General features: G+C 37.7%; 1 protein-coding gene across 1 annotated transcript; it reads right to left on the minus strand.

Annotated features, from left to right (window-relative positions):
• Nucleotides 1–284: 284 nt before the first annotated feature.
• On the minus strand, nucleotides 285–27,996 carry DCAF13 (DDB1 and CUL4 associated factor 13). Its single transcript, XM_042785737.1, has 11 exons — nucleotides 27,831–27,996; nucleotides 25,787–25,986; nucleotides 24,363–24,470; nucleotides 22,526–22,615; nucleotides 21,460–21,615; nucleotides 20,671–20,748; nucleotides 17,506–17,588; nucleotides 15,425–15,589; nucleotides 12,280–12,415; nucleotides 4,271–4,434; nucleotides 285–3,454 (listed from the first exon to the last, which is right to left on the minus strand). Exons 1-11 carry the CDS (start codon nucleotides 27,898–27,900, stop codon nucleotides 3,367–3,369), a joined length of 1,338 nt encoding a protein of 445 aa, XP_042641671.1. The 5' UTR covers nucleotides 27,901–27,996; the 3' UTR covers nucleotides 285–3,366.

The following is a 27,996-nucleotide window of genomic DNA, read 5'->3' on the forward strand; positions in this document are numbered from 1 at the left end:
GTGCAGGTGCACGCCGTGTGTATTGTTTTGTATTGCTGTGGGCTTGTGGGTACAGAATCCCAGCAGCCTTGGAGCCTTTGGACTGGGAGGGGAAAAATCCATCCCAGTCCCAAAGACCAGGGGATTCTGCCACCATGAACAAAATGAAGAATACCCACAGAGACACTAGCAAAAACATTCCTGTGGAATGTTTCTAATTGGTCTAAAATTTCTAGATATTTCCATATACACCTCAGAAACCTGAGTGGCAGTTTGGCTTTTAGATATCGAGAATATACACAGAGTAAAAGAAATTATTTTATTCAAGTACCTGTATCATTACATAGCCTGGCTGTAATAAAACAGGAATAAAATGTTGATGACTCCACAGATGCTTTATCATGAAACAGCTAAAACTCACCAATGCTATGAATACTGATTTAGATATTTCTGTATCAAAGAAGTTATTTCTCTTTCAAAACAGTCTTTAAATATCTTCTCAGAGTAAGAATATATACAGAAGTTATCTTTTTTGAATAAGCAGGCATGTAGGCACTGCATATGCTTTATAAAATAGTTCATCATCTCCCTTTTTTTTTCCTGTCATCCACACCAAAATTTTGAAGGCAATCATTAACAGTTTCCTTATATTTTCAGTATCTTATGTGACGCTAAGGATTTTTTTACATACACCTGGGTACACATACATGCAGATGCATGTATCCATATTCTTTTTGCATATATTGATTTCAGGAAATTTGATAACTCCTTTAAGGTGATTAAGATGAGTCCTGATTACACCTCTCAAATCACTGAGGGGAAAAAAATAAAAAACCAAATCACCAAATAAAAAAAAAATTAAGAGCTCTAGTTCCTTCAGGGTAATTTCTAAACCATTTCAGTGATGGCCTGTGACAGGCTCGTATGAGCACTTTTTGCAAGCAGAGCTACCACTTGGCAACTACTATATTTAAGTAAATAAGTTTAAAAAAACCCCTACCATGAGAATTATGTATTTTTGGTGGACGGCCAGAAAAAGTGTTGGAGACCAACTGCAAGGGTTTCCAAAAGGGACAAACCAACAGCAGCTAGCCCAACAGCACACAAATACATGGTCAGAGATCCTCTGAATAGACAGACTGCAAACACCACCTGCAAAATTCCAAATGACTGACTTCTAACCAGAAAGCCCCAGCCCACATCTACACTGGTTTTACAACTAACACATTTCTAGAAATCATAGCAAGACCTGATTTTGGAAAACAGGCTTTTTCCTGGAATGCTAAGAGGGTGCTCCACTTGATGACAAGACCTGTGTCTCTGTACAAGACCAGACCCATTGAATTTGAGAAAGGAATTAATACACAAATACACAGCATCCCAGTACCCTCCTAACTTTAAAATTCCTTTTTTCAGCATGCTGTTACAATCTCTCTAGCAACATTTTCAGCCAACCCTGGTCCTCTGAGTTGCTCCACTTGGGGGCCTGTCTGAAGGCAACAGCGCACAGAGGTCTCTGAACACAGAGATCCTTTGGACATGGCTTGTGCAGTGGAGCTCAACACCAATACCACACTGTAACCAAACTAACTTCAGAACTGAAAGCTTTCTAGTTACATTCATCTGCACCAAAGGTAATAAATGCCAAGTGGCAGGGCTTGTTCACACCAGAGGTTATCATGACTCAACAAATCAACAACCAACTACATCAACTCAAGCTAAACTGACAAGGCTGAAAATTTTTAATCGCATTCCAGAAGATTAGTCTGGTTTTGCAAATCGTGCAAGACTTGACTACAGCTGTGTCACAAGCCATACTTTGGACCGCACATTCTCCCTCAATTTTCTCAGTGTTTCAGGAAGGAAATAAACTGTATTTGGCACAGAGTGCACTGCATTAGAACAACAGGCACACAGCCAGCATCAGTCTATTCCCTGATCTGTTCCACTGCTTCTCATCATCCTACTTATAGCTCTTCAGATCTGCTTCTCTTCCTGCACCACCCCATAAGCTAAGTGATCCAGAGAGTAAAAGATACATTATGGCCTCTTATCACGAAACAGCCATAATTGTGCCATGATGATCCAGGAATCTTGCCCAAACAGTGCTGGAAGAGACGAGTGAAAGATTAAGAACTAGAAATACATATGGATGTTAGTGTCAGTAGAAAACATTAAACAGGATGCTATAAGAAGGCAAGTGCTCAATTTTCAGAATAAAAAAAAAAAAGTTAAACCATAAAGTTTATTCTAATTGAGTTCATATTTTGTGCATTATCTTGGGGCGAAGGGGAGTGTAGTTACAGACTGCATAGCAGTGCAAAGGCTTAAAAAAATAATTTAAGCAAAGCTTATGGTTATTACATATCTCATCTTTCTGCAAGAGAAGCCTTCAGCCTAGAAGGCCTAGCTGAATTCCAGCATAGTTTTCCAATCATCTTACTGTCTTCAGTAAAAAGATAAGTCTATCCCACAGGAAGAGAAGCAGAGAATTTCCCAAACACTAAAAGAACTTTGGGCTTCAGGTACCTTGTGAAATGTGAAGTTTTTATTTTTTTATATAAACTTAAAATAGAAGGCTTGTAATGAATCTCACTTAAAGAAGTTTCTGTGCCCTATACAATTTATGTCATCTTTCATCCAGATTTTAGAAGTTTTAAATAAGCTAAAGATATTTATTCAACTATGTAATTATTAATATCAGCAACTTCAACAGTCTGAAGTTTTGCCAAGTCACGTAACAACAGTTAAGACAGAACAAAACTATAAGTAAGTTTACGTATGTCTGAGAACCTTGCTGAATTTCTTTGGATTGAAGAAAAATAATAGATTGTACAGTAATAAATATAATTCGGTATATTTGTCAGTTGGAATAATCAAGATTTAGTCCACTGCCCTAAGGACACTTGTTTACTTTATTAGATTAGTTTAAACAAATAAACAAAAAAACCAACACACCATAGCATAAGGACAACTGATTTTATAACTCTGTATGGAACAAAGATTTTTTGCCTCTGACAAATCTGAATCTGTTTCATCCTTCTTTTGTAATTACAGTATCAATGAATAGGATTGGAACTACAGATATCCTCCACCAACCACCAAGTTACCTGCTTATATCAAAAGGGTCAAACTCCACCACAATACACAGCATTGGGCCAGTAACATCAGACAGGCAAAAGGCAATAAAAAAAATGACAGGGCCAATTCTTATGACTACCCAAAGCAGACGATGACTTGAGAAATCAGAGCATTTGTATACTTGGAAGAAAAGCCACATTTCTGGAGCCGTATGCTGTATTACCAATGTCCATCAAATTTTGTACAGTGGATTCATTCAATAGTGAAATTTTCTTTCACTGTGACATTTTGTACATGTGAAAACAGTTATTTCACTACTGCCACAATATGCTTCTTCCTCTCTGACACAAATGGCATAGATCCTGGTTTGCTGTGCTTACGACGATTCAGTTCCCTAGAAACGAAAGACAGAAAAATGAAATACTTGTGCTGGCTACTGAACTTAACAAATACTAGCTTCTTCCTTAAGCTACTAATTGAGATATCCTACAATTAAAAAAAAAAAAGCCACATACTTCCTCCTTTGAGAAGGATTGTCCCTTTGAAAAATAACTTTGCAGTTGTCTAATTTAGAAAAGCTTCAAATTTAGCCTTTTCTCAGCAGCTCAGCTTTCTTGGTTTTCACATCAACAGTATTTGCTGCTCAAGTTCACAAAGTCTTCCATCTGAGCAAGATGACTAGAACCCATCACTTTTTGGTTTTACTGTCAATTTAATGGCTACAAAGTGTGCCACCTTCTGCTCCTAGAAATGCCAATATGGCAATGATCCAGGTGACAGAAAATACTCATCCTGGAGAACCTGGCATTAAAAAAAAAAGAAAACCAAACAACAAAACTCAGGAGAAAAAAAAAAAAAAAAAGCCTCCACACACCCAAAACAGACCATTCCATTTCCATTGCAACGTTGCATCATGTGATGCTTAACAGAGCATTGTGCCCCCTTCCAGCATGGTATTTGCTCCCATTTTTTCAGTGTACTTTTAGGGAAGAGCCAGTCCTCACTGATACTGGCACCTGTCTGCATTTTCCTTATAAACAAAGATTAATCAATCCAGTAGTTCATGATGACTGATTTGAATGATAAAAGTAGCTCATACTTGTTTCCTCCCACACACTGTAGCACCATCACTCCCATACATTGCTGCTACAGCACTGCAGTAATGCATTTTATTAAGATCAACAGAAAAAGCCTGAAGAGGAAGACATACTTTCGCCGACGAGCTTCTTTCATGATACGTTGCTCCTTGATTTGGCAAAATATACTTTTAGGTAAGTGACGGTGTTGAGCTATGCGTCTGATCTTTGGGTGATACTGGAACTTCTCCTTCAGCTTCTGATTGTAATTCATAGCTGCCTTCTCTCGTGGTGCAAGCTATGGGGAAAACAACACAGACTAGCATGTTATAAAAGATTAGGGATTTAACCATCATTATTTTCTCTACAAAACAAAATTTGAACTTCCAATTCAAATGGCTTCCTTCTAGCAAATGGCTGTAACCACAGGAACTTCAGAACTAGAGTAGCTAAGTATTAAAACCCTACAATTTCAACAATACCCCAATGGTGAAACACAAAACATTATCACAGTTTCAAAGTTCAGTGAAATAACTGAATTTATTCCCTGTAAATCAAATTTTAATGTGCTGTAAAGAAGAGAGAATAGAAATAGCTGACAGTAAAATCTCTTTCATCAGTCTGCCTGCTTTCCTAACCTCAGCTGGCTATCAACTTTGCTGTGAAACAAAGATTTGCAGGCATTTTAATCACTAGCCAGTGTAAGTATAAAAGCTATAAATGAATTGTCTTCTTGAACAGCTTTACAGACAGCTCTTTAAGTGGCCTAAATCTCACCCAGTGCCTTGATCCATTAGAAAGCACAGTGCCTGTGTCAGATTTCAAGTGTCAGCTTGACTATAGGGCACACAGGGAGTTCCAACTTTCATCACACAGCTAAAAATATGTTAGTATCACAAACACATGAAATACAGGTGAGCTAGTATTACCACAAAAGACTTCAATTTTATCGATTTTTAAAATTATGTCTGAGCCACCATTAACAACACTGAAAGTGAAAAATGCTTTCTCCTGACAGCTAACCTACAGAGGATATATTTTTTTAGCTAGGCATGTTTCCTTTGGTCCTAATGCTTATTTATCAAAAGGGGAAAAAAAAAAAAATCTCTGTGTGCTGTGTTTTTGGTTAAACCATGCACTGGCACATAAGGAATATCAGCCTCTATATATTTTGGATTTGTTTGGATCTCTGGGAATTTCAGTTGCATTTCAGTCTAGTGAGCTTTCATACAGACAGAAAAATCTGTTAATATTAACAGAGGATAACTTTATCCTCCTCTTCCTACCCTCCTGCACAAAACACATTCTAATTCCAATATTTCAGACATCTCAAAACCCTTCATATTTTCAATGAGCACAAGTCTTTCACCCTCCCACGTTTATTTCCACTACCACCTGCACCGAAAGTATTAAAAGCAAAACAATCATTCAGACAACTTCTTTTTATTCAGCTTTGTAAATGATTCAGTTTCACTAATTTCTTACTTTCTCAAGAAAAAAAAACAAAAAAAGAACCTGAGTTTCAGACACTAGCAAAAAGTAACAAAACCAACAACTTTATCACACACAAAAATTTGGAAATTTCACCTACAGTATGAAGAAACATGCTTTTTTCAACTGCTTTGAAATCAGTAATTGGCTATTTCTTCTCCACTCAGGAGGTCACTTTTATAAGTGACTTCTGTTAGAATATTTAGTGAATTCTGAAAAAATAAATATCATACTCAGATAATTTTGGTCTGAAAGCAAGTATTAATAAAACATATGGCAAAGGAGTTTCTCCTCTGGGACAATAAAGAAACCAGGTACCAGATGCAGAGCTGCTCATCGCTCAGAAAATTCTTCATCAGACATCAAAGATACATAATGCTCTTAACCTCTGTTTCTCTGAACTCTCTTATTCATAAAAAACCAAACCCTTCTGCTTTATTTACATTTATTGTGACCTCTCAAATTGCAAGCAAGTAGATTTTACAGTCTTAACTCACTAAAGCTACACACCCACAACCCCCCTGCCCTTTACTGAAATTCCTTCTAGTGAGCTAGCCTGAATAGCTGGTTCACTCTCAATAAATCCCAGGTGTTCCCACTCTGCAAAAAACTGCCAAGATAATCCAAATTAAAGAGCTTTTATTTTAATTAAATGGAATGCTTTTCCTTTAATTTAAGAAGAGCAAATTGCTGCCGATTTAGTATAACCTTGATGATTCTACAGATAAGAGGTGAATGTGTAAATTAAAGATACAACCACGATACCTTATTTTAAAAATTAATAAAGATTAAGAAGTGGTTATGTTTGAGTGTGATTCCATTTTTATGTATAATGTGATATATAGAAAGGCATGTAGCTGGTGGCTTTTCATCCAACTACTGAATGCCAATGCCCCATATACCAGGCTGTGCTAAGTGCACCCTCACCTACATGACAGTAAAAGAAAATTTTGCAGTATTGACAAATAGACAAAACCTTATGAGAGATAACAGATAGCTAAAAAAGACTGCAATAATGCACTAAATTCCAACCTCTTTCTTGCAAGTCATTTTACAAAGGTCAATGCAAACAGCTGAAGAGAACAGCATTACTTCCCACTCTGGTTTGAGCTGAAGAAGACGCCGTAAATACAGCAGGGTCAGAGATTTTGTTTATAGGGACTAGAACACGCTATAATAAATTAGGATTTATATGACATCATGTGTGGAAGACCTGCTCAAAGATGATGTATGATCCTTTTTTCACACATTCCAAAAGTGAATGTGCAACTTCATTTCTGTATGAGGGAAATGGGAATTATGTGGCAGAAAGACAGATGATTTGTGCCATTACCACAGGAGTACTTCACAGTAAATACCTAGACTGAAAGTGGGGGAGAAAAGAACTCTAAAATGCAACCAAGTTGTCAGCAATAAAAAATGTGTCCTTGACTGAACTGCCTATGCCTCTCTCCTCCCTCCGGATGAGAGAGGTGGTTACTTTTCCCACCTAAGCAGAAGGAAGGTAAGCATTTTTGCAGAGCCCTGACTGAAGTGCTAAAACCACCTTTAACAAAAAAATTATCTTTTTAACAAGGACTCTATTTGTAGTGTGAAGTATTTAAAAGTCCACACTATTAGGCTCCTGTAATTCAGCATGAGAATATAATGGCTGTTTATCTATCCTGTCCAGGTTGCCCTTCCAGGTTAGAGCAGACGGAGCACAGATGCAACTTATTTTGAGAATGCAAATGTATCCCAGCAGTTTTCTACACCATAGTTTGTCTTTATTTTTTTTTCCATTGCTCTGCTGAAAACACCTTTCTAAATTTATTGCCATAAAGTTTATTACTCATCATTTCCTTGGTCCAAAAACTTACAGCTCCTTTATATCTAAATGGATGACAAAAAAAGAAAGGTAATGTAGATGTTAAGAGCACAAAATCATAGCTAAAGGAATTAAGTTACATGTGCATTGAATAACAAACCCAAAAATCACTGTGAAAAAATTGCCATGTCACACAATATCTGGTACTGCTTGTTATCAGTCTTATCTCACAAAATGGAACTGTATACTAGAAACAGACTGAAAGGATATACAATTACTTACACCGTTTTGATGCGCTTCTGCTAAGGCACTTTGCCAAATCAAAACCAAGACTTGTAACTGCACTTTCTCCTATCTTTTTCAGACCTTACTCACAAGCTCCTTTCTGCATCTTGCAAAAAAGCAGCAAACCTATGCTCTACTACTGTAACACATACTCCTCACACTAGTTTTACACTTACTGAAATACAAACCATTCCCAAGCAGAAAGCTTTCTTCAGTTGTCCAGTACTGCTCTAATTCCTAAATATTTATAAATGTAAGAGCCAAATTTTGCAGCTGCTACTGACAGAAGTAATGTTACTAAGCATTTACGCCCTAAGAACTGCAGCTGTAGATCATTTTTTTATCATGTGTGAATATATCGAAGAACAATACAGATTTTTGAGGTTTTACTGATCATCCATTGCTTTCACTGCAATTCAAAAAACCCAGTCTATCCCTTTCTTTGTATTAAGTAGATTAATTTTACTATATTACTGCTGCTTTTCCAGCCTTTTCACTCAGATGAGGCTCTGTTTTCCTCCTTTCCTCAAAAGCCAAAGTCATTACCTTTTCAGAAATCCCAAACTTCTCAAAGAGCACAAGTACAAAAGCCTCAACCATACTCAGTATGTCATATTCTATGTACAGTAATTGAACAGTCTGGAGTATATCGAACATCTTCTTCAATTGAATCTTTTGCTTCTGGACATGCAGAGCTAGATGTTTACTGCTTTAAAAATAACACCTGTTACCTTTATTATTTAATAATAATTATTTATTATTTAATCAACTTTTATTTTAAAAGCTAAACACTACAAATTATTTTAAAGCAACTTCTGCAGTAGCTCCAACAGAGAGATTTGGGGTTTGTTACCCCAATGCAAAACCCATGCAGATTTAATCGTCAGTGGAGTGGAGACACAGCATGCCTCTGGCTCCTCCAGAGACTTTTATTCTTTCTTGAATGTTTCACTGATTTTCGAATAATGAGTGAGATGCCAAATACATTAAAAACAAAAAGAAACAGGCATGTCAGAACTGGTGACTTCTAGGCTAGCCACGGTTCAGAAAGTATAACTTTCCAACAGGAAAAATGTTCATCAGTCACAACATAAGTACTCTATTTTCACTGTAACTTCCCTGGAACCCAACAACGCTAAAAACAAGTAAGACTGAGTACCTGCCAAAAAAGATGATGTTTGATTACCATTTCCCTTTCTCTTTCAGGATGCTGGTTTCCATCCACCCCCACCCCAAAAATATCCATCTTAAAATACAATGTTTTACAAGATGTTAGCTTTATATCAGAAATACAGTGACCTTTGGATGAGTCATTCAATCAAATCTTCTCAGCGAAGAAAAATAGCAGACCAAGCAACTAAGCATTTAAGACATATTCTGACACTTCTGACAGAATTACTGCATGTTCAGCTTTGAATATTCAAAATGTTCAAAAAATAGCCACAGACTACGGAAGAACTGGACATTTATAAAATAAGCAAGCATATGTCTGTGAAGATAAGAACACCAATCCTCTAAAAAAGGAGCAGGTACTAAAGAAAAACAGTGGAACCTGATAAATAACCGTTAACAGTTGCAATGTTAAAAGCCACAGGAACTACCAGGTTGGACTGAACAAGGATTAGCACAGTTGCCTGAATCCAAGCAGCACTTCCAAGGTATATCCAAGAATGTGATAAGCCATAAAGGTTCCACTCTTAAGTCCTATTAGCAAAAATTACTCTCTAAACATCTTAAAAATAAAATTTCATAGTACTTCTAAAAAAAAAAAATTAGCAACAACTATGGCAGCTTTGGACAGTTACTCATTTACTATATAAATTCCGTGTCTTGCTAAATTCAAGGCTTCAACAGCTTCATGCTTAAACACTTTTCCACACAGGATATGGGGATGTGAAACATTATCTCTTCTTATTATAACATAATTCTTTACAAGTTCATTAGCGTCATCCACGTCACAAGAGAACAGTTTTCCTACATAATTCACTATGCCCTGTATGAGTCCTTCCTGTTTTTCCAAATAATTTTGATTTCTTAAGATGTCTGTTGATGCTGCAAGATGTTTTTTTAAAGACAGGATGACAAATTTTGTATTCTAAATGATGGGATGACTTCCATTTCTGATAGTAAAAAACAACAAAACAACACCAAACCAAAAACCAAAACCAACACACACACACAAAATCAAACAAAAACCCACATGCTACTTGACAAGCTACTGACTTAAAATAGCTTTGACAGAAATGTTTACAAACCCTTACACGCACACATGGTACAAAAGCTGTATTTGTATGATCCCACAACAGCAGAACTGAATCATTTACGCAGCCTCCAAGAGGCATGTCAAACATCAACGCTGTACTTAGAAACAGGAGAAAAAAAAAAAAAAAAAAACAAACAACAGGCTATTTTATGTAGGCTTCACTGTCAGGTCAAGGAACACGAGTATTAATGTGCTGACCATATCCAATACCTGATAGACATAATTGGCAGTGCCTTTTTTAGGCCCATCCATGGCCAGTTTTCACTGATGCATATATTACAAAAAACAGCAGAATGTCATTTACCACTCTGTTTTGAATACTTAAACAATAGCTAAGTTTTCCTTGTACTTAATATTTCTATGATTCAGGAATAGCTGGGTTTGCCTATTACTTCCCAGAGCCAAATATCCTTACTCTTTGATAAGAAAAGGACCCAATGCCATCTAGTAAACAATACAGTGAATTCAATACAGTGAATTTTTACACCTGAAAATATTAGGAAACATTCTATATGAAAATGGTATTTTTGACATTCTTTTTACCTACTTGTCCTTCACACAAGAGGCAGAGTAAAGACGCATGTCAAAAATACCAGGCAATTGTTATAGAACAGCATCTCAGAGAGAGGCAGCATGCTCTCTCACTAAGAATACAGTGAATAAGGAGAGAAAATTTCAGTTAATACTGTAAAGCCAGGTGAAAAGGGCATTGTCATGAGCATGGATATGACACTAGGAAAACTGGTAATATTTCTGCCCAATACTGCACTGTCTAAGCAAATTCAACATAAATCTTAAATCAAAAAGGTCTATAATACACTTTGTGGAGTCCTTGGAATTAACAAGGGTGGGACTAATATTATGACTGAAGCACTATGTGGGAAAATCCCAAGAATGAATGCACAACAGAAAAAAAAAATAGCACCCTCAACAAAAAAAGAAGAGTTATTCCATTAAAGAAATTCAAGTTAAATAGTAGTTTGTAACCACAAATACTGTACAGGATATAAAGTTGAAGGGTTTTTTTTTATCTATAGCTCTATAGCAAAGATGAGAAAAATAACAGGACTTCCAAATACCTATGGTGGGCCATGGCTAAAGATACACATGTTGTTTTAGCTGTGTTACTCCACATCCAGTGTTTCACATCGCACAACAGTCTATTAATTACCCCATTCTGCATTACAGCCCCAAGTACTCCTACCACTCCCATTTACCTGCCAACTCTCCCAGCTATGCTCCACTTTCCTCCTACACAGATACTATAACTTGATGGAATTTCAGGTAACCACAAGCAGCCCTAGACAAAACTACAGAACAGATCCATCCCCTTAACTGTACAAAATTCTTCCCCAAATTACAGCCTCCCTTTCCTCACACCCCACAAGACCAAGTAGAAACTCCCCCAAGCATTATTTGACAGCTATGATGATGGGCTCAGAAAAAGCAATGTAAGCACCTCCAAAATACAATAACACTATAAAGCTACGTTAAAAGAATTATTCCGAGAGAACAGCGTTAAATTCATTTTCCAAAGTCATTCAATACTTTAATATAACTGTGCAGATGAATATATGCAAGTAGTAACTGTAACAGAACATTTTGGCTTTGTCAATACACAAACATTTCAACAAGTGTAACTGACAGACACTATCAAATTAAACTGATGTCTGCTCCTGCTAAAAAACACTTCAACCAAACTGACTTACACTGAATTAGATGGACTTCAGACACCACACCAGTTTACCCACTTGACACCCAAGAGTTATACAGGTTAATGACAATCTCAGTTATGTATTGGTACAAATGGATTATTTCACAATGCATATGCTTATCACAGTATGGACTCCACACAAATCAGTCGCACGCCGGTCAAAATTTTTAAAAGTAGTAACCCTAAGCTTCAGTAGAATGACTTACGTATGGCAAGCTAGAATTTATTGCTTTTTCTTTAGTGCAAATGGATGAATTCTCATCTGTATCACCCAGGCAAAAAAACCTCCAATCTAGTTAAGTTAGAACTGATGATGATTGTTAACATCAAGAAAGACTAAAAATAAAAAGTCACCTTGTGTAGAAATAACAAGGCACGTAATTTTATTATTATAAGCTGCAGTAAATTCAATGAGCTATACTGCACATGTCAATTTTCAAATCAAATACAAATGTCAAACTACAAATTTACATTTTCCCTTTTGAAGCAAGATTTTAGAAGTTGAATAGTCTAACCAGTTGTAGTAACAAAAAACTCCAAACATCCTATCTTGTGATAACAAAAAGCAAAATGCAACTCTTACCACTCCTAGTTTTTCAGAAGCATTAGCTTTCCACAGACGAATATTCATCTCATCTGAGCCACAGAGAATATATTTGTTATCTGAAGTCCATTTTACAGTGATGACGTGCTGCATTCGTTTTGTATGATATACCTCCCTAAAGCAAAGAGAAACATTTTAAAATTATTTATCATCACTTTTCCCAACAACACTAGCTTACAAATAGGAAAAAGCATCCTGTTCAAGGCAAAATTTATTTTTTATTTTTGTTGTCACTGTTTTTGAAAACAAAACGAAACCAACCTTTTTTTAAAACATTATGCTGATGTTTATATAGAGAGAGATTCAAATAAAGTGTGGTGGTTAGACTGACAAAGGACTACCTAGAATAAGATGCTTTTTAAAAAAGTGCTTTCATAAAAATTACAGCAAATAGCTAAAGAATAACTTTTTGCAAAACATTCCACGTCTATATAATATGTATACTGTTCCTGAAACAATTTTCATTAACATGCAGTCATACCAATCAAGCATTATGGAATGGGACTGCATAAGAATGAGTGCCAAAGAATCTGACACATTACGAACAAGAAAGTGAACAGTAAATAAACACCTCCAGCTGTCTATTTATGATATGGCAATGAACTGGCTACTCTTCATTGTGATTTCTCTCCTTTCCCCAAAAATGAACTTCCTTATTATTGTCTAAAGGACTCCTAAGAAAAATTTTAAAACCCTAAAAACTCAAAAAAAATCTCCAGTCCTGCAAAGAACACAACAAGAAGTATCAGTAAAAAAGGATTCAGAACAGTTGTGTGGCTATTAAAGCATAAACTACATTTAATTTCTGCCAGTCAGATTCCTGACCAACAAGTGCTGCTACCTGTTGAAAAATGTTTCTACGTGTTACATTTAAAACAATATTTAAATGAAACTCTTACCTAATTTTAATTAAGTATGTACCAAAAAAGCAAAACGGTATTATTCATGAAGTTATTCTTCTATTTCTGCTAACAAAATATGGGTCTAAGCACACTTCTATGGTAATTTTAATTATTTATTAGCATTCTAAAGGTGAAGAATAATGCCTACTCATTGTCTGCAAATACCTCCTCCTTTGGTGTATCAGTCATGCACAGCAGCTTATACACCATTCATTTCTACCCAGTTATTTTTTCGAGTAAAATCCAAGTAGTAATGGAAAGGAAATGTTGAAAAAACTTCTATTCAAGAACAGTGGAAAAAACAGACTGGGGTTGAGCTGAAGAGATTGTGAGAAAAACCAAAGTAATCAATCACCTTAAATAAGCTTAACCACCTCTTGCAATTCACACTCAAGTGGTGGTCTACACGAACAATCACATGGATGACTGAGCACAAGAACCTTCAGAAAACATTGATACTCACATCAGCTTTTTATTGATGTTGATGTTTAATTGAATGCGTACACATGCATATTTTCACAAGCACTTTTATGTTTCCTTTCATTTTACTATTTGGCTAAATAACAAAGCTTTTCTTCACCCACCTTTGGCGAACTAAATATTTTTCCTTTCCTTACTCTGAATTTTCGGCCTTTGCCTCTCCTGTTCCTGTCATCACAAGTTATTAAATACCATTCTCAGGAAAAGGAAAAACACAGAACATGGACAAATAACCTGGATCTGTCATTTTGAAAAGTTGCACAGACATCTGGTTCTGTTTACCAAGAATTTACTAAATTTAAATCAACTTCATAATAAATGTTATTTCCTATGGCTAATCAATTTCCTAATTTAAATTTTATTTTTAAAATAAAATAGAAAGCAATGGAAGTTAGGAGGTTTTCAGATTGGCAGAAGATCAAAAGTTGAAACTGGAATACCATCAGGATCCTTGTTTACAGATACTCTTAACTGCCCTCTCAGTTTTGCAAGTAGGGTCAGATCTTCCATTTGGAGACTATTCTCCATTCCAGGGAATTAATTTCAACTGTGCAATTCTGAGAAAGCTCAGCTTCTAAAGAATTTTACGTGCCCCAGAATTCCTTAGTCAGCTTATATGAAGCTAAGTTCTTCATTTGTATGACTTTTTCCTCACTAGATTTATGGCCACCACACAGAATGGAGGGAAAAAAGGGGGTAGAAAGAGGAAAATTCCTTCCACAGACCTTGGCAACAATCTGCTATAACGTGGAATAAAGCCTGAAATGCATACATAACTGCATCGATCAATAATAAAAAATATACTCCTCCCCAGTCGATATTTCAACATCTCCACTCCCCAAACCACCTAGAACTTTACCTAGTAGCAACTTTTTGGGGGGGCAGAGGTTGAAGAGAGGAAGACAACTAGAAATAAAATAGGCAAGTAGAAATAAAATAGACAATAAAGAGGAAGAACTGACAACAGAGAATAATGAAAGTAGGTTTATGAAGAACAGATGACTGCAGACAGATCTGATAACTTGCTACAATTTTCATCAAACCGAAAAAAAAAAAAAAAAAAAAACAATGGAGACAGAGTAGATCCAATCTGAACTTCAGCAAAATATTTAATACACTGCCTTATGAAATCTTACATGAAAAACTAATTCAAAGTGAACTGTATTCAAAGCATCATCATATGAATAAAACCCTGGATAACAAAATATGAACAAAAGGTAATAAGCATACTGAAACAGATGACAAAAATGTTCCAAACAGATCCTCAAAAATTCATACCACGGTGCTTTTTACATAACATCTTCAGCAATCACCCATGTAGGATGAACAATCCCTAGAAAACCAAATGCTACAAAATTGTAAGGCACTGCAAACTTAAATGGTGACAGATAGAGGACAAAGTGACCTAAAACATTAAAGATACATGTAGAGGAAAGTAAGATAGGATTCATCTTGGTAAAATACAAATGAGTACACCCAAGAAAAATAATCCACTGTAATTTTAATCCAAAACTGCATAAATATGGCAGTCCATTAAGTAGAAGTTCTACTCTAACACATAGTCCAGAATTACCTATCAACCACACGCTCTGTCAATCTCAAGTTATATACCAAACAAGATTTCAATATCCACAGGAAGTGAATGCCCCAGTGAAGATGTTAATGATGAATTAAGAATTTTGAGGACTAGAGAGGAAGGTCACTGGAATGAATGACAGAAAGAAAGGTGTAAAATCACTCACCTGCTGTGACCTTTGTCTACAGGAAAAATGCGGACAGACTTATCAAAGCTGGCAGACACAAATTCTTTCCCAGTAGGTGAATAATCCACATCAAGAACAGCAGACACGTGATCCATATGCACGATCACAGGTGATTCAAGAAAGCGCATATCAAAAGTATATAAGCTTTAAAATAAATACACCAACAGCTTAGTATCATAACAACTCATACTTAAACAGTACATTTTTGCAGAACAGCTACTTTAATCGTACATAAACCATACTTAAGGACAGATCCGTATAGCAGAGGGAACTCTTTAAAACTGCTCATAATACAGGAAAAGAAAGAACGATGCAATGTTTAGGGCTTGAAAAAAGTTTATTAACCAGAGGCTTTAGTTATTGGATCAGACCTAGGTTTCTTTCTCACTGTCAAAGAACAGATAGTCTACGCTATTCCTTTCATCATATGTTCATGGGTCACTGCCCAAACCTACTTCTCCAACCACCACACTGTCCTCTTTTACTCCATCTTCAGGTAGAAGTATATAACCTGAACTTGGACAAGCTTCACTGAATCATTATGGCAAGCCTATCAACTCTGCAAGGATTCTAGATATTCCCATACTGGGAAGTCCTAGTAACTCAGTCTACTGTGAAGTTCCCATTTGGTTAGCACCCTTTGTTACTGCCTAATTGTCTTTAGGCCAGACAATGTAGGAGTCCAAGGAAAGCTCGGTCCTTCAATACACGGAGAGACTAGTTCAGCAGAGCACACTATCTGTAGAAAAGCATTACATTAAACACAGAGCTGCCAGATCACAGCTGGTTTGCTCTTAAGCACTTCCAAGCTCGGGTGAGGTCTACCTGTACTCCCTTTGGATCAACAAACCCACTGATACATAGCACGGCATAATACCTGAGTAAATCATTAATTTGCCTAGGGACAATAAGCAAAGGTGCTTTACAGACAAAGCATTTAATGAAACCTTCTTAAGATATACTATTTCGTAGAACTACTATATTGAAAATTTGTTATTTATCAGGTTTCTCTGCCTTTTTCCTGCAGATGAATGTATAACTAAAACTAATTCAATGTCTCTTATTCAATAGTTTACTGGCAACTATTGCTCTTTCCTTCTAAATTCCCAAGAAAAAGTATGCTAGCATCATATTCAAAACCACTGCTACATCTAATCAGCTAACACTTGCATACACATTGTTGATACATGCATTTGCCATTGCGCCTTTTGCTTTAGTTTGCAAGAGGACAGTTGTCCTCGACAGTAACAGCTACCATTTTTAGTTTAGCAAGGAGCGGGGAAAGAGATGTATAAACAGATTAGGTAACCTGGTAGCCTTACCATACCATAACCAAAATAGGTGAAAAGCAGTACATTCAATATAACACCCAGTTTCAAGGTCTGCGCCAGATTGCATTTCCTTGGAAAAACAGCCTTAAGATAAGTGATAAAATTCCTATGTTCTAGAAGAAAACAGTGATCTATTGTTAGATCGCTGACTTCCTGGGAAAAAGGATATGGAGCACATTTTGCAGTGGCCTAGTTTTGAAGAGACAGCTTTTTCAGTATCAGATTAGCTGTTCACATGAATAGTATCGTTCAAAAGTAAAAAACTGCTCTGAGACATTGAAAGGACAACTACTGCAGTCTCTGAAACTGTTTCACAAAAGATTAATTTACCTTTTTAAGAAATGTTCTCATCAAAGTAGCTGATCAGAACAATATATCAAGCTTCATAAGAGCTGACAAGAAACACTTCTATTGCCTCAGACTGGACCAAGAGCAGTTATTTTACAGGTCCCACTGCAAGTTACACTTGCATCGGTTCAGCTGCACTTTTTAAGTTACATGGCTTTTTTTCCACCCAGGAACTGAAATACAGAGAAGGAGGCAGTCTAGTGTCAACTTTTTTTTTTTTTTTTAAATCAGTGAGCCTATCATTCTCTAGGTTATTACTTAAGTGATATTTAGAGTTTCAGTAGTTTTTTAAAAATTTATTTTAGCATGACAATAAATCGCCAAGATACAGACTAAAAACATAACATGATCGGGATTATCAAAAAGCAAGGTCACACTTACTTGTAATCTTCATTTGCTGCGGTAAAAACAAAAGCTTCCATGGGGTTCCAACACAGTGTATTTGTCCTCATGTTCAAGATAACCTGAAAGATTTTACACATTGCCACCTTGTTATAGGCAGTAAAATACTCACTATAGTTCAAAACTTCCTATATCACTGGAGACAAGCACTTTCTAGATAAAGAATTATGGCAGAGGAATAGTGACATGAGAGGACATTTCCTCAGCAGTGTTAGAATTGGAACTCAAGAACTTCCTATCCCTCATCATATGCACACTGCTTTGTGCTACATGGCAATTAGATTTCCCTTTCTAAGCCATCTTAGAAACAAACTCTTCTAAGCGGTCCTTTGAAGTGCAAACATGTTAGTGGCCAACACATAAGCCTGGAACTTCTGAAAAATTTCAGTTCTCCATCATGTTTATAGGAACCTTTAGTTAAGTAATCTATAAACACACCTGATTAAATGGTTATTTCAAGATATACAGTCATTAATTGACACTGTGAACCGGCATCTCTGAAGTGATTGTAACTTCTGTCTTACAATTTCTGTTCTTCCAGTTATTACTATCCCTTCTTTATTTTATGCTCCAGGCCAGTCATAATCCTACTTGGAAAATCCTGAAGTTTGGGTGTTTAATGCTATGTTACTCCAAACTAATTTTTGTTCTCAACTTACTATACCAAACATCAGAAATTTACATACATATGAAAAAAATATACAGTTGTACAATTATAACTTTTATAGTAACAAACACAATCTCAAAGCAAGTTAATAGTGATGACCTCTACTGAAACCTTCCCCACAAAAGAGATTGTGATTTTATGAGTGTATGCATATTCTCATGGTTCTCATTCTCCTTAAGTCCTCATTTCCTAGGTGACATTATCCTGTTCAATGTAAAGTCTGTGCTGCGAAATACAGCTCATTTTCAGAAATTACCTGCATCCAGAACTGAATGTAATCATCCGATGTCTAAAGTGATCTCTAATTTAAAAAGGACTTTACTGAAAGGATAGGCCACTGAAAGGCCCTATGTATACAGTAATGTGATAACTAGAATTTGTTCAGATTTCTATAATGTTCTTCTAGTTATAAACTTTGCACATATCTGGGAAACTAATAATCAAGGAAGGCTCTTTATTCTTCCCTGTCCAAGATTTTCAGCCACTGTAAAATGAGTCCATGATTAATGTTAACACATTATATGTATAATAGATATTTTAAATCATGACACAAAGTAACTCTAATATTGCTGAAAAATCCAGCTCTTTTTCAAAGGGGGACAGGTTTGGGCAAAGTCCATGCTCCACATCTTGCTCCACTATTTTTGCACCCAAATTTACACGCATTAATCTATCCTCCTTTACTACCTGCAAGGTATTTGGTTGAGTTAACAGCTAAGAATGCTATAAGCAATGGACAACACAGTTCCTGTCAGCTGTCTAAACAGTAAAGTCTGCCTTTACAACATCCTAAGTTTTCTTGAGATCTCACAGGTTGCACAAGAATAACTTAAAGTGTATCAACTTCTATTAAAATATCTTCCTCTCGTCATGCAACAGGAGCGCTTCCCTTCATCTTTTCCCAGCTTTTTAGACTAGTTCTTATTTTGCACTCAGGCAGCATCTCACCATCTTATCCATCCCTCTTTGAAACTTAAGACTTCAAAACTCGCAGACAGGACGAACAGACAAGAGAGGTACTGCTTTATGATCTCGAAAGTTGTACTCTTATTTCCATTAAAGAAGGAAGTCCCACCAAGTTCCAAGCTCAGGGCTGCGTTTGAGCTGCTTTGCTGATCAAACACCAGGACCACAGCAGTGCTAGAAGCCAGTATCCGTAAATAGGTAAGATTCCTCTAATAAGCAGCACCCTTCTCTTGGGACTTACAGAGCTCTTGGCTCTCTGCAGAAATGGACATCCAGCCCGCCTCTCCGCAGGAGAGTCATTGCTAGCCCGGCAGGAAACCCAGCACTGTATCCATGGATGCAAGGAAGCATTTATCAGCATTTTACTCCTGCTGCAGCAAATGCACCTCAGCATGCTACTTACTACATGAGATACACATATATACATATGTGCACACATGTGTGTACATGCACATGTATGTATACTGCTATATATTTAGCATGTCTACATATGTAAAATTCTGTTAGATTCAAACTTAGTTCACAAAGGCTCAAAACTATGTCCTTTTAACTTGTAACTGCAGATCTACAGCACTGGCTGTGTTCATTCTGACATTCAGGTCTCCAATTGGCATCACTGACAGTTTTTAAAAACACCATCTCAGTGGCCCAAATGAAACTTCATTAAAAACTGTGGAGGCACAGGGAGAGAAAGAAATACTGTTATGCCAACAACGTTCCTATTTTCTAACTAAGTTAAGTACCATTGTACTGTTCTAGTATATATCAGACCAGTGCAGAGAGTGCATAACATACCAGAGGGATACTGAGTGTACATTTACAGGACAGAATACTGTATTTCAAGAGAATTGTTAAGATACTTCTGGGGCTCAAAACCACTGAACTTGATCAATTACATATAAATTACTGGCTTCTTGTTTTAAATAAATGCATACATTCTCTTAAAGATAAATAGGAATCTTCATGTCATTAGTAAATTCCACATGTAAACACAGTTTTGATTCCACTGCAAAGGATTTCTGAATGTTTGTACTATGTGCATAGGGGAGGGTTTATCTCCATGCAAAAGAAAAACACCTTTTCAAATGCAGAGCAAGGCTCTCCAATACTGGAAAGGAAATGCCTTAGAAGTTACCTTGTTTCCTTCTGGCAAAGAGCAGAAATAAAAATAAATAAAAAAATTTAAAAAACACACATACACAGACAGAATGCAATATAGGAACATAAAGTTCTTATTGTGAAATTGCTGTCAGGTCGGACGCTTTATCAAGAATTACAACAGAGTGAGCATGACAGTCCGTCTGAATGCAGAAAAGGGCCCTTCTAACTCTCTGTGACTTAAATCCCAACATTAATTCAAACTCAGTTAAAAGACTCAAAATTAGACGATGAAAACTGAGTGAACTCACAGTTCAGAGCTTCCCTTTCTCTATCCTCAACAGTTACAGACTATTTTCATATTCAGTATCATTATTAGTACCATAAGCTTCTGTTAAAAAGAAACAGATTACCTTCTTTAATGGAGTTGATTTTCTCATATCATATAGCACAATATTTCTGTCAGAAGCACAGCTTCCCAAAAGGTATGTCTAAAAAAAAGAAGAAAAAAAGAAAACAAAGAAAACAAGTATGTCGGGTCTTCTAAACACTTCTAGAGTATGGTTAACAGCTTACCTTAGATACCTAAGCTATTGCACAAAGCTGGTTCCTTTTTCAATCAAGGAAAGACATTCATCATTCTTTCTGTGCAGCTAATTATTCAGCAGAGACATTTTAAATCATTTTCCCCGTAAGGTTCAGAATCCACCCAGTCCTCTCTACTTCACAAGTAACAAGCAATTCCTCATAAACACTTCATCTACAAACACAGCCCAGCCAAGATGTATATAGGAACTTCTGTAGAAGCTCAAATGCAATTGTTTTGCCAAGGAGAAGGGGAGAAGTCTTGGTCACAGGGAGAACAGTACCGGAACAGATGAGAGCTCCACAGCCACATAATCACTACATTTCATGACTGAGGTATGAGATATGTATTGCTGTGGGCAGAACAGAGACCACCCTACTTTTCTTTCTCCTCTCCCTGACTAAGAGACAAAAGATAAAAAGATGAAAATATATGGTGCTACATTCCGAAGCAATATAGACATAAAAATATATGTTTACACCCCCCTAAATATTATGTTAAAACACATATCAAAATGTAAATTTGGAAAAAAGCCATTAAAGATGGTGTTAATAGAGTTTAGATCTTATACTAATCAAGAAAAATATTGATTTCCAGTATGTAACAGAAATATTACCTCAATGGGATTAAATTTTACACTGCTTATGCTGTCAAAACCCCAGGTCAGAGAACACATGGGACTTGTCCTTTGCTCATCCCAAATGTCCACCTGATGGCCACAGGTGGCAAAAACAGCTTCCTTCCAGTGGTGATCAATGCCTGTATACACTGTCTTTAAAAGAAAAAAAAAAAAAAAAAAAAAAAAACAAAAAACCACCAACACAATTTACAAAACCAATTGTATAGATAAGTACGCAAGTATGTTCTGTTACAAAAAAGATCAACAAATCATTGCATATCAAGTCTGCTGTATTTTTATTCATTTATATTACTGAAAACCAAGTCACCACTGCTACCAGAAACTAAGTCTTGTCAGTTGTACCCTTACTATAGACTAGCATTCTGTGTACTCACCTAAGGTGCATGCATTTCTTGTTAATCTACAGTGGAGTTAGCATCAGAAGCCCATTTACAAAGTCCTGACTGACTTAAAAGCAAATGGAAATTTTAAGGGTACAACTACAAATTTTCAGTGGGGACCCAAACAGATTCCATAGACATTACAATAATTAAAGGGTTTCAGATTCTCTATTTACAAAAAGCATTTAATGATATTCTTAAAATAAGCTTATCATAAATTAAAGTGTTGAATGTATTTTTAGTCTGCTTTTGTCAAAAAGAAAAACGTAAAGTTAAAATTCTGTGTTGAATGGCTGTGAGGTTTTGGCATGAAAAGAAAGTTATTTAATGCAGACTAAGCACTGACAACACTAGTCTGAAGAGAAAGAGACTACAGAAAGATCTGAGCAGTTCACAGGGAAGGGATGATCAGTGGAGACAGCTCTAAGCAGCCTCTGCTAGCATCTGAGATATTCCTTTCTGGTTACATGTAAAAAAAGACTAATAAAACTTGAAGATACTTTAAAATTGCCTTTATAAAATTTGATGCCATCACCTTACAACCCATTATGATAACAGGTGATATCAAACTATTTCTCTCTTCTCTGAAAGCTAGATAAGAATTGGTTCAAACTTAATTCAAAAGAAGAGATGTGAGAAAAATCAAAACTTAGATTTACTACCTTTCCAAGAATTGTATGAATAGGTTCTTCTTCTTCTCCATATTCTGGGCTCTCCATTTTCCACTGCTTCACAGTTTTGTCATCACCAACCTGAAAATTTTGGAGAAAGCATGTACAGTTTTACGCAAATATATTATGTTTATTTTACTAGACGTGCTTTGCAATTAACTACAGGCAGCCTTTCAAAGGGGAACGATCCATGACATACACAGAAGTGCTCTCTCCTTCCTATTCACTGTTCCCTTTTTCACCTCCAAGATGAAGATTAGTTCTCCTCATCATAATATTTCACTAGAAACTGAGAAGGCACAGGTACATCATCTTGCTGGATGGAGTTAACATTTTTCATAGTAGCCCATGTGGCACTGTGTTGTGAATTCATGGCTAAAACAGTGCTGAGAAGGCACCAGTATCTGGGCTACTGCTGAATAGTGCTTGCACTGTGTCAAGGCATCTCCCCCTGCCCCCATCAGTCATCATCCCTGCCTTCCCCATCAGCGAATACGCTAGGTGTGGGAGGACTGGGAGGGGAAACAAGTGTGACAGATGACCTGAACTGGCCAAAGGAGTATTCCATACCATATAACACCATGCTCAGCAACAGAAACTGGGGTACTGGAAGAAGAAAGGGGAGGCGGGGGCTAGCTTCCAAAGTGGCTGCTGCTCAGAGACTGTCTGGGGATTCGTCTGCTTGTGAAAGCAAGTGACTGATTTCCTGCTTGCCACCATGTCCCCCACCACCTCTCCTTCACCTATTCAACTGTCTTTATTTCAATCTACAAGAACCTATCCCAGTTTTCGAAAGACGTTATTCCAGGGTTGAATAAGAAAAAGGCGAGCTGGAACAGTGATTATTATTTCAGGCTACACTTTCCGACTCTTAATCAAATGGCACCTTAAAATGCAAATTGCCTTCTGGAAGTAATTTTGATGAGCACATGAGCAGTTAAAAGACACTTTCCACCTCAGGTGCTCCGGTTGCCTGTTCCTAATGCCATGATACCTCTTGCACTATGCCAGCACAAGCTTTTGCATGGTTGTGCAATGACCTGGATCAGGAAAACTGGCCAAAAAAAATGTTAGCTATTCAAGTTTCACTTTCCCTCATGACAGTACTACTACTGTTTATTCTTCCCTCTCTCAATTTTCAGGCAGAGGGACTTGTTAAAAGGGGTTCTAATTTGGAGTCACTTAAAATTTTTTGCTATGACTTCCCCTACATCCTAACTACTGCCCTCATGACCTGGTATGTACTTCAGAAAAGATAAATATATAGTAGTGAAAATAGCTTGTCTATGTCCAACTCAAAAGAAGCAAAACCTCAGGCCACTTGAGTCTTCAGAACCAATTATTTTTATTGTATCATCTTAAAATTGCTTTAATGCAAACAGGAAGCCATACTATTTCCAGATGGTTTACATGCAACTGAATCAGTTGTGGTTGATCTAAGTTAAAAAAGCTTAACATGGAATCATCTGGACTTAGTTTATCTCTAATCATAGTATATGCAAATGGTTACTTTTTTAAGCGTTCGTATGTCTTTCAATGAATATTATCTACTACTTTAACAAAAACTACTTTACCCACATTTTAATTACATGATCATCCGCTAGCAGTTTTCTGGTATGTACCCCTTCCATAGTCTTGAATAACATTTATACCACAGCATCAAAAAAAAATTTAATCAGAAATAGAATTGTCAGGTTCACTGGCAAATTTAATAAACTTACTCTGACATACAATATTTAAATATTGTATGAGTAAATTGCTCACTGGAAAACAGATGGTGAACAGGCACTCTGTACTGATACACTGTACTAAGGAGACACATACTTACAGTAAAGAATGATGTACCACAGAAACGAGCACACATGCCTCGAACAAAGCCTTCATGGGCCTGTATAGTACGAATACACTGTCGTTTGGTCAAGTTCCAAATTTTAACCTGTTAAAAACAGAAAAGTATTCTGTTGTGATTTAAGCTTTCTACAGCCCACAACTGCAATTCATAATTCAAGTACAAGAGATCACATGTGTTGTAACAAAATGGCATAGCTGGCTTGAACACTGGTCAGATTTTATAATGTTAAAACTAATTCATTATTCTCTTTTTGAAAAAAAAAAAAAAAATTTAAAGTGCGGATCTTTCCTTGTTATCCCTTCCTCACATCCAAGGTATATACTTACTGTACTTCTGCATTCCCCTACTTCTGAATTAGAATTATTGCTAAAAGACAGCAGGAGTGACAATTTTAGCAAAAAATACCCCCTAAAGAGAAAAGCACAAGGAAATAGACTTGGGAACCAACAAAATGTTTTCAGTCCAGTTGCTGTACTACATTTTATACAGATGTCCACCTCTCATGGAGGTTTTGGTTTCAGAGCATTTGGGCCCATTTAAAAAATAAAGAACTGGAGATCAGTTTTTATATTTGTATGTATTTACAGCACCCAGTACATTACTTGCTTTATCAGTGGATAAGAAATCTGGCCAACGTTTCATATAAATTTATTCCCTTCCCCTCTGAAAAGGTTAATCTCCCTTACAGTACTGCATGACATAGGCACTATTTTTCAATAAAAAGCAGAAAACAACCAGCTACCTGGAAGACACATTTAAAACTACTATCAAATGAACAACGTAACGGTGAGAGAGAACAGAGAATACAGAAGAGACAATCAATTTTTTACTGCAATTGATTCCAATTAAAGTATCCTTGCTTGCTATTTGTAATATTTATGTAAAACAATCAGACAAATACCGAGTTAGCATTTTTAAGCAATATGATAAATTATTATTTAAACAAGATTTTGGTTGTGTGCCCCTTCCCCCTAGCTCATCTGACTTAATGTGATCTTCTTATTCTGCAACAATTTAACTTCTTCAGGGGAAGGAAAGGGGTCACACGTGCAGCAAAACGCAATCACTATGGACCGTAAACATTAACTTTCACTGCTCCATCCTGAGGAACTGAATGTCACACCCTCTGCTCACAGCTGAAAACTGCCCCCTTTGTGTGCCAGGAGAATACAACCTGCAGTTTGAGAAACACTGCCCCAAACTGGGTAAATTGCACCTTGAGAGAAGACAGGGTATCACTATGAACAAGGACACAAAATAAAGATAAGCAGGGGGCATTTGGAAAAAAAAAAAAACAACAAAACAAAACAAAAAAAAAAAAACACACACAAAAGAGAAAATAAAAAACAAAAGAAGGAAGAAAGGTACCTTGTTTGTTGTGGTTTGTAACTGCAGCTTACCTCTCCATCACAAGCTCCAGACAGCACTGTAGACAAACTCTTTGGATGTTTGGCCATGCAATTAACTCCATCTCTGTGGCCATCAAGTGAGCTAAGAAAGGGTTTTGCAAACACACGTTCTAGCTTTGTTGCATTCAGAGCTCTTGTGTACTCTCGTGGAACTTCAAATGGATGCAGCACAGGGTCATAGTTTCTTGGAACTGCAGTAAGAGTAGCAGACACGTTAGAAACCCATGGTATGTAATATAGTTCCAAGGTAAGCTGAATTCAGAGACTCTTCTCTTTCATTTTCCTGCCATGGGAGAGTTTTCTGCAACACCAAGATTTTTGCCATTCCTACTGTTTCAAAATTGATCCATGGGATCATTAGTATGCTCACTTAACAAGCTTGAAGTTAGCAAAGTCTGAAATAACTCTGAAATTATTTGCTGTCCTTTTCAAGGGAACTGTAATGTACACAGCGAACTGGAAGTTGCAGCTATCTTGCAACTATGATTTATAAAATAAAAACAACCACAAAGGAAAGAAAAAAAAAAAACAACCACCTACCACAAAACTCCAATATAAACAGAAAGGACACAGCTACATGGTCACGCACAAAGAGACACAACCTAGCTCTCTTCATGTTTCGTCAGCTGCAAGCCAGCTCTGGCTCAGAAATGAGACTCATTTTCATTAGCTTGGTCCTCTGCTAACCCCATCTGGTTTCCAAGAAAGGAGTGTTTACATCCAACAAGCTTCAAGTAAGTGTCTCTCTGCATCCACCTACCCACACAGATATACCTTACAATAAATTGAGAAAGACAGCGGATATAGACACTTTGTTTCTGTTTTTTTGTCTTTCATTCCCTTTCATGCAAAAAGATTGAAAAGTCAGTAGAGCAACTGACAACAGATCACCCATTAAGAACTGATACTTAGTTCAGTCTGCTGGTTTCCAAAGACTATTCCATGCATACCAAAACCTCTAAAATCTCTGATGAAATGGAGTTGGGTATCAGCCTATAATGTGATGGAGAATTTGATTTAACAGCTTACCCATAGCTCCTACTTAGAAAATTATGATGTATACAGCTACGGTCCCAGCAAGTAACTTCAGTAATATTTTTCCATGTTATGCGTACATAACCTCAATTAAATACCTAGAAAATGTTAGTTACGATGCTACTTTGCACAACACAGCCACCTACCTCTAATCCAATCAAATAATGAAACATAAGGAACTTAAAATAATAGGTCTATTGTCCTGCTCAAAAGTTTGAGTTGTTGTAGCTAAGATGCCCACAGTTTTATTCCTGCTCTTCCTAACAAAAGGTGCTCATTTTACAAACTTTATTTCTGACACTAGGTAGAAACTAAACCTCATTTCTACCACGTTACAGAGATGAAACCACACGACTGTGTAAGACCAGGTCCGCAGAACAGAGCATGGGAAGCCATCTCCTCGCCCATCAGGCTGCGGCTGCTGCGTCTGAAACTGCGGGAAACCCGCGTGATTTTTGCCGCTTTTAATAAGGGACGGGCGAGAAGCGGGATGAGCTGCACCGGGAAAGAAGCAGTAAAACACTGCTAAGGGTAACCGAGGCGGTGCTGGGAGCAATCTCCGGGTACCAGCAGGGTGACTCCGCACCGCCGCCCTAATGGCGTCCCCGGCCCCTCAGCGCCCGCACTTCGGCTGCCGCGTCCCTCCGCACTCACGCCACGCCACGCCACGCCACGCCACGCCACGCCAACGCCCGGGACAGCCGCCCGCGGGGGACCGCCCCCAGGCCCCGTCGGTGCCGGGCCACTGGGCGCATGCGCGGGGCGGCCGTGACGGCGGCTTCCTTCGCCCACCGGCCGAGCGCGGAGCGACGATCGCAACGCGCCGGGGGCTCGCGGCTGAGCACCCTGCCCCGGGGGGGGGGGGGCATGGCAGCTCGGCCGCGAGGCAGGGCCGGTGGCCGCTCCAGCGCCTGCCCGCCTTCCCTCCTTCCTCGGCCGTCCCGGGCGGGCGGCAGCCGAGCCCAGCCCCGCTCCGCTCCGCTCCGGGCTCCCCGCTCACCGCGCTGCAGGTCCAGCTTCGTGTCGCGGACATAGTCGTCGGGGTTGCGGCTCAGCACCTTGACCCGCATCCTCGCCCTCCGCGCACCACGCCGCTCCCGCCCCTGCGCGTCACCGGACGCGCCGCGCGGGCTGTTCTCGCGCGACGCCGCTCCTCCTCCCCCCTC

Source organism: Tyto alba, unplaced genomic scaffold, assembly GCF_018691265.1.
Source record: "Tyto alba isolate M040663 unplaced genomic scaffold, T.alba_DEE_v4.0 Super-Scaffold_9, whole genome shotgun sequence".
Taxonomy (NCBI): Eukaryota; Metazoa; Chordata; class Aves; order Strigiformes; family Tytonidae; genus Tyto; species Tyto alba.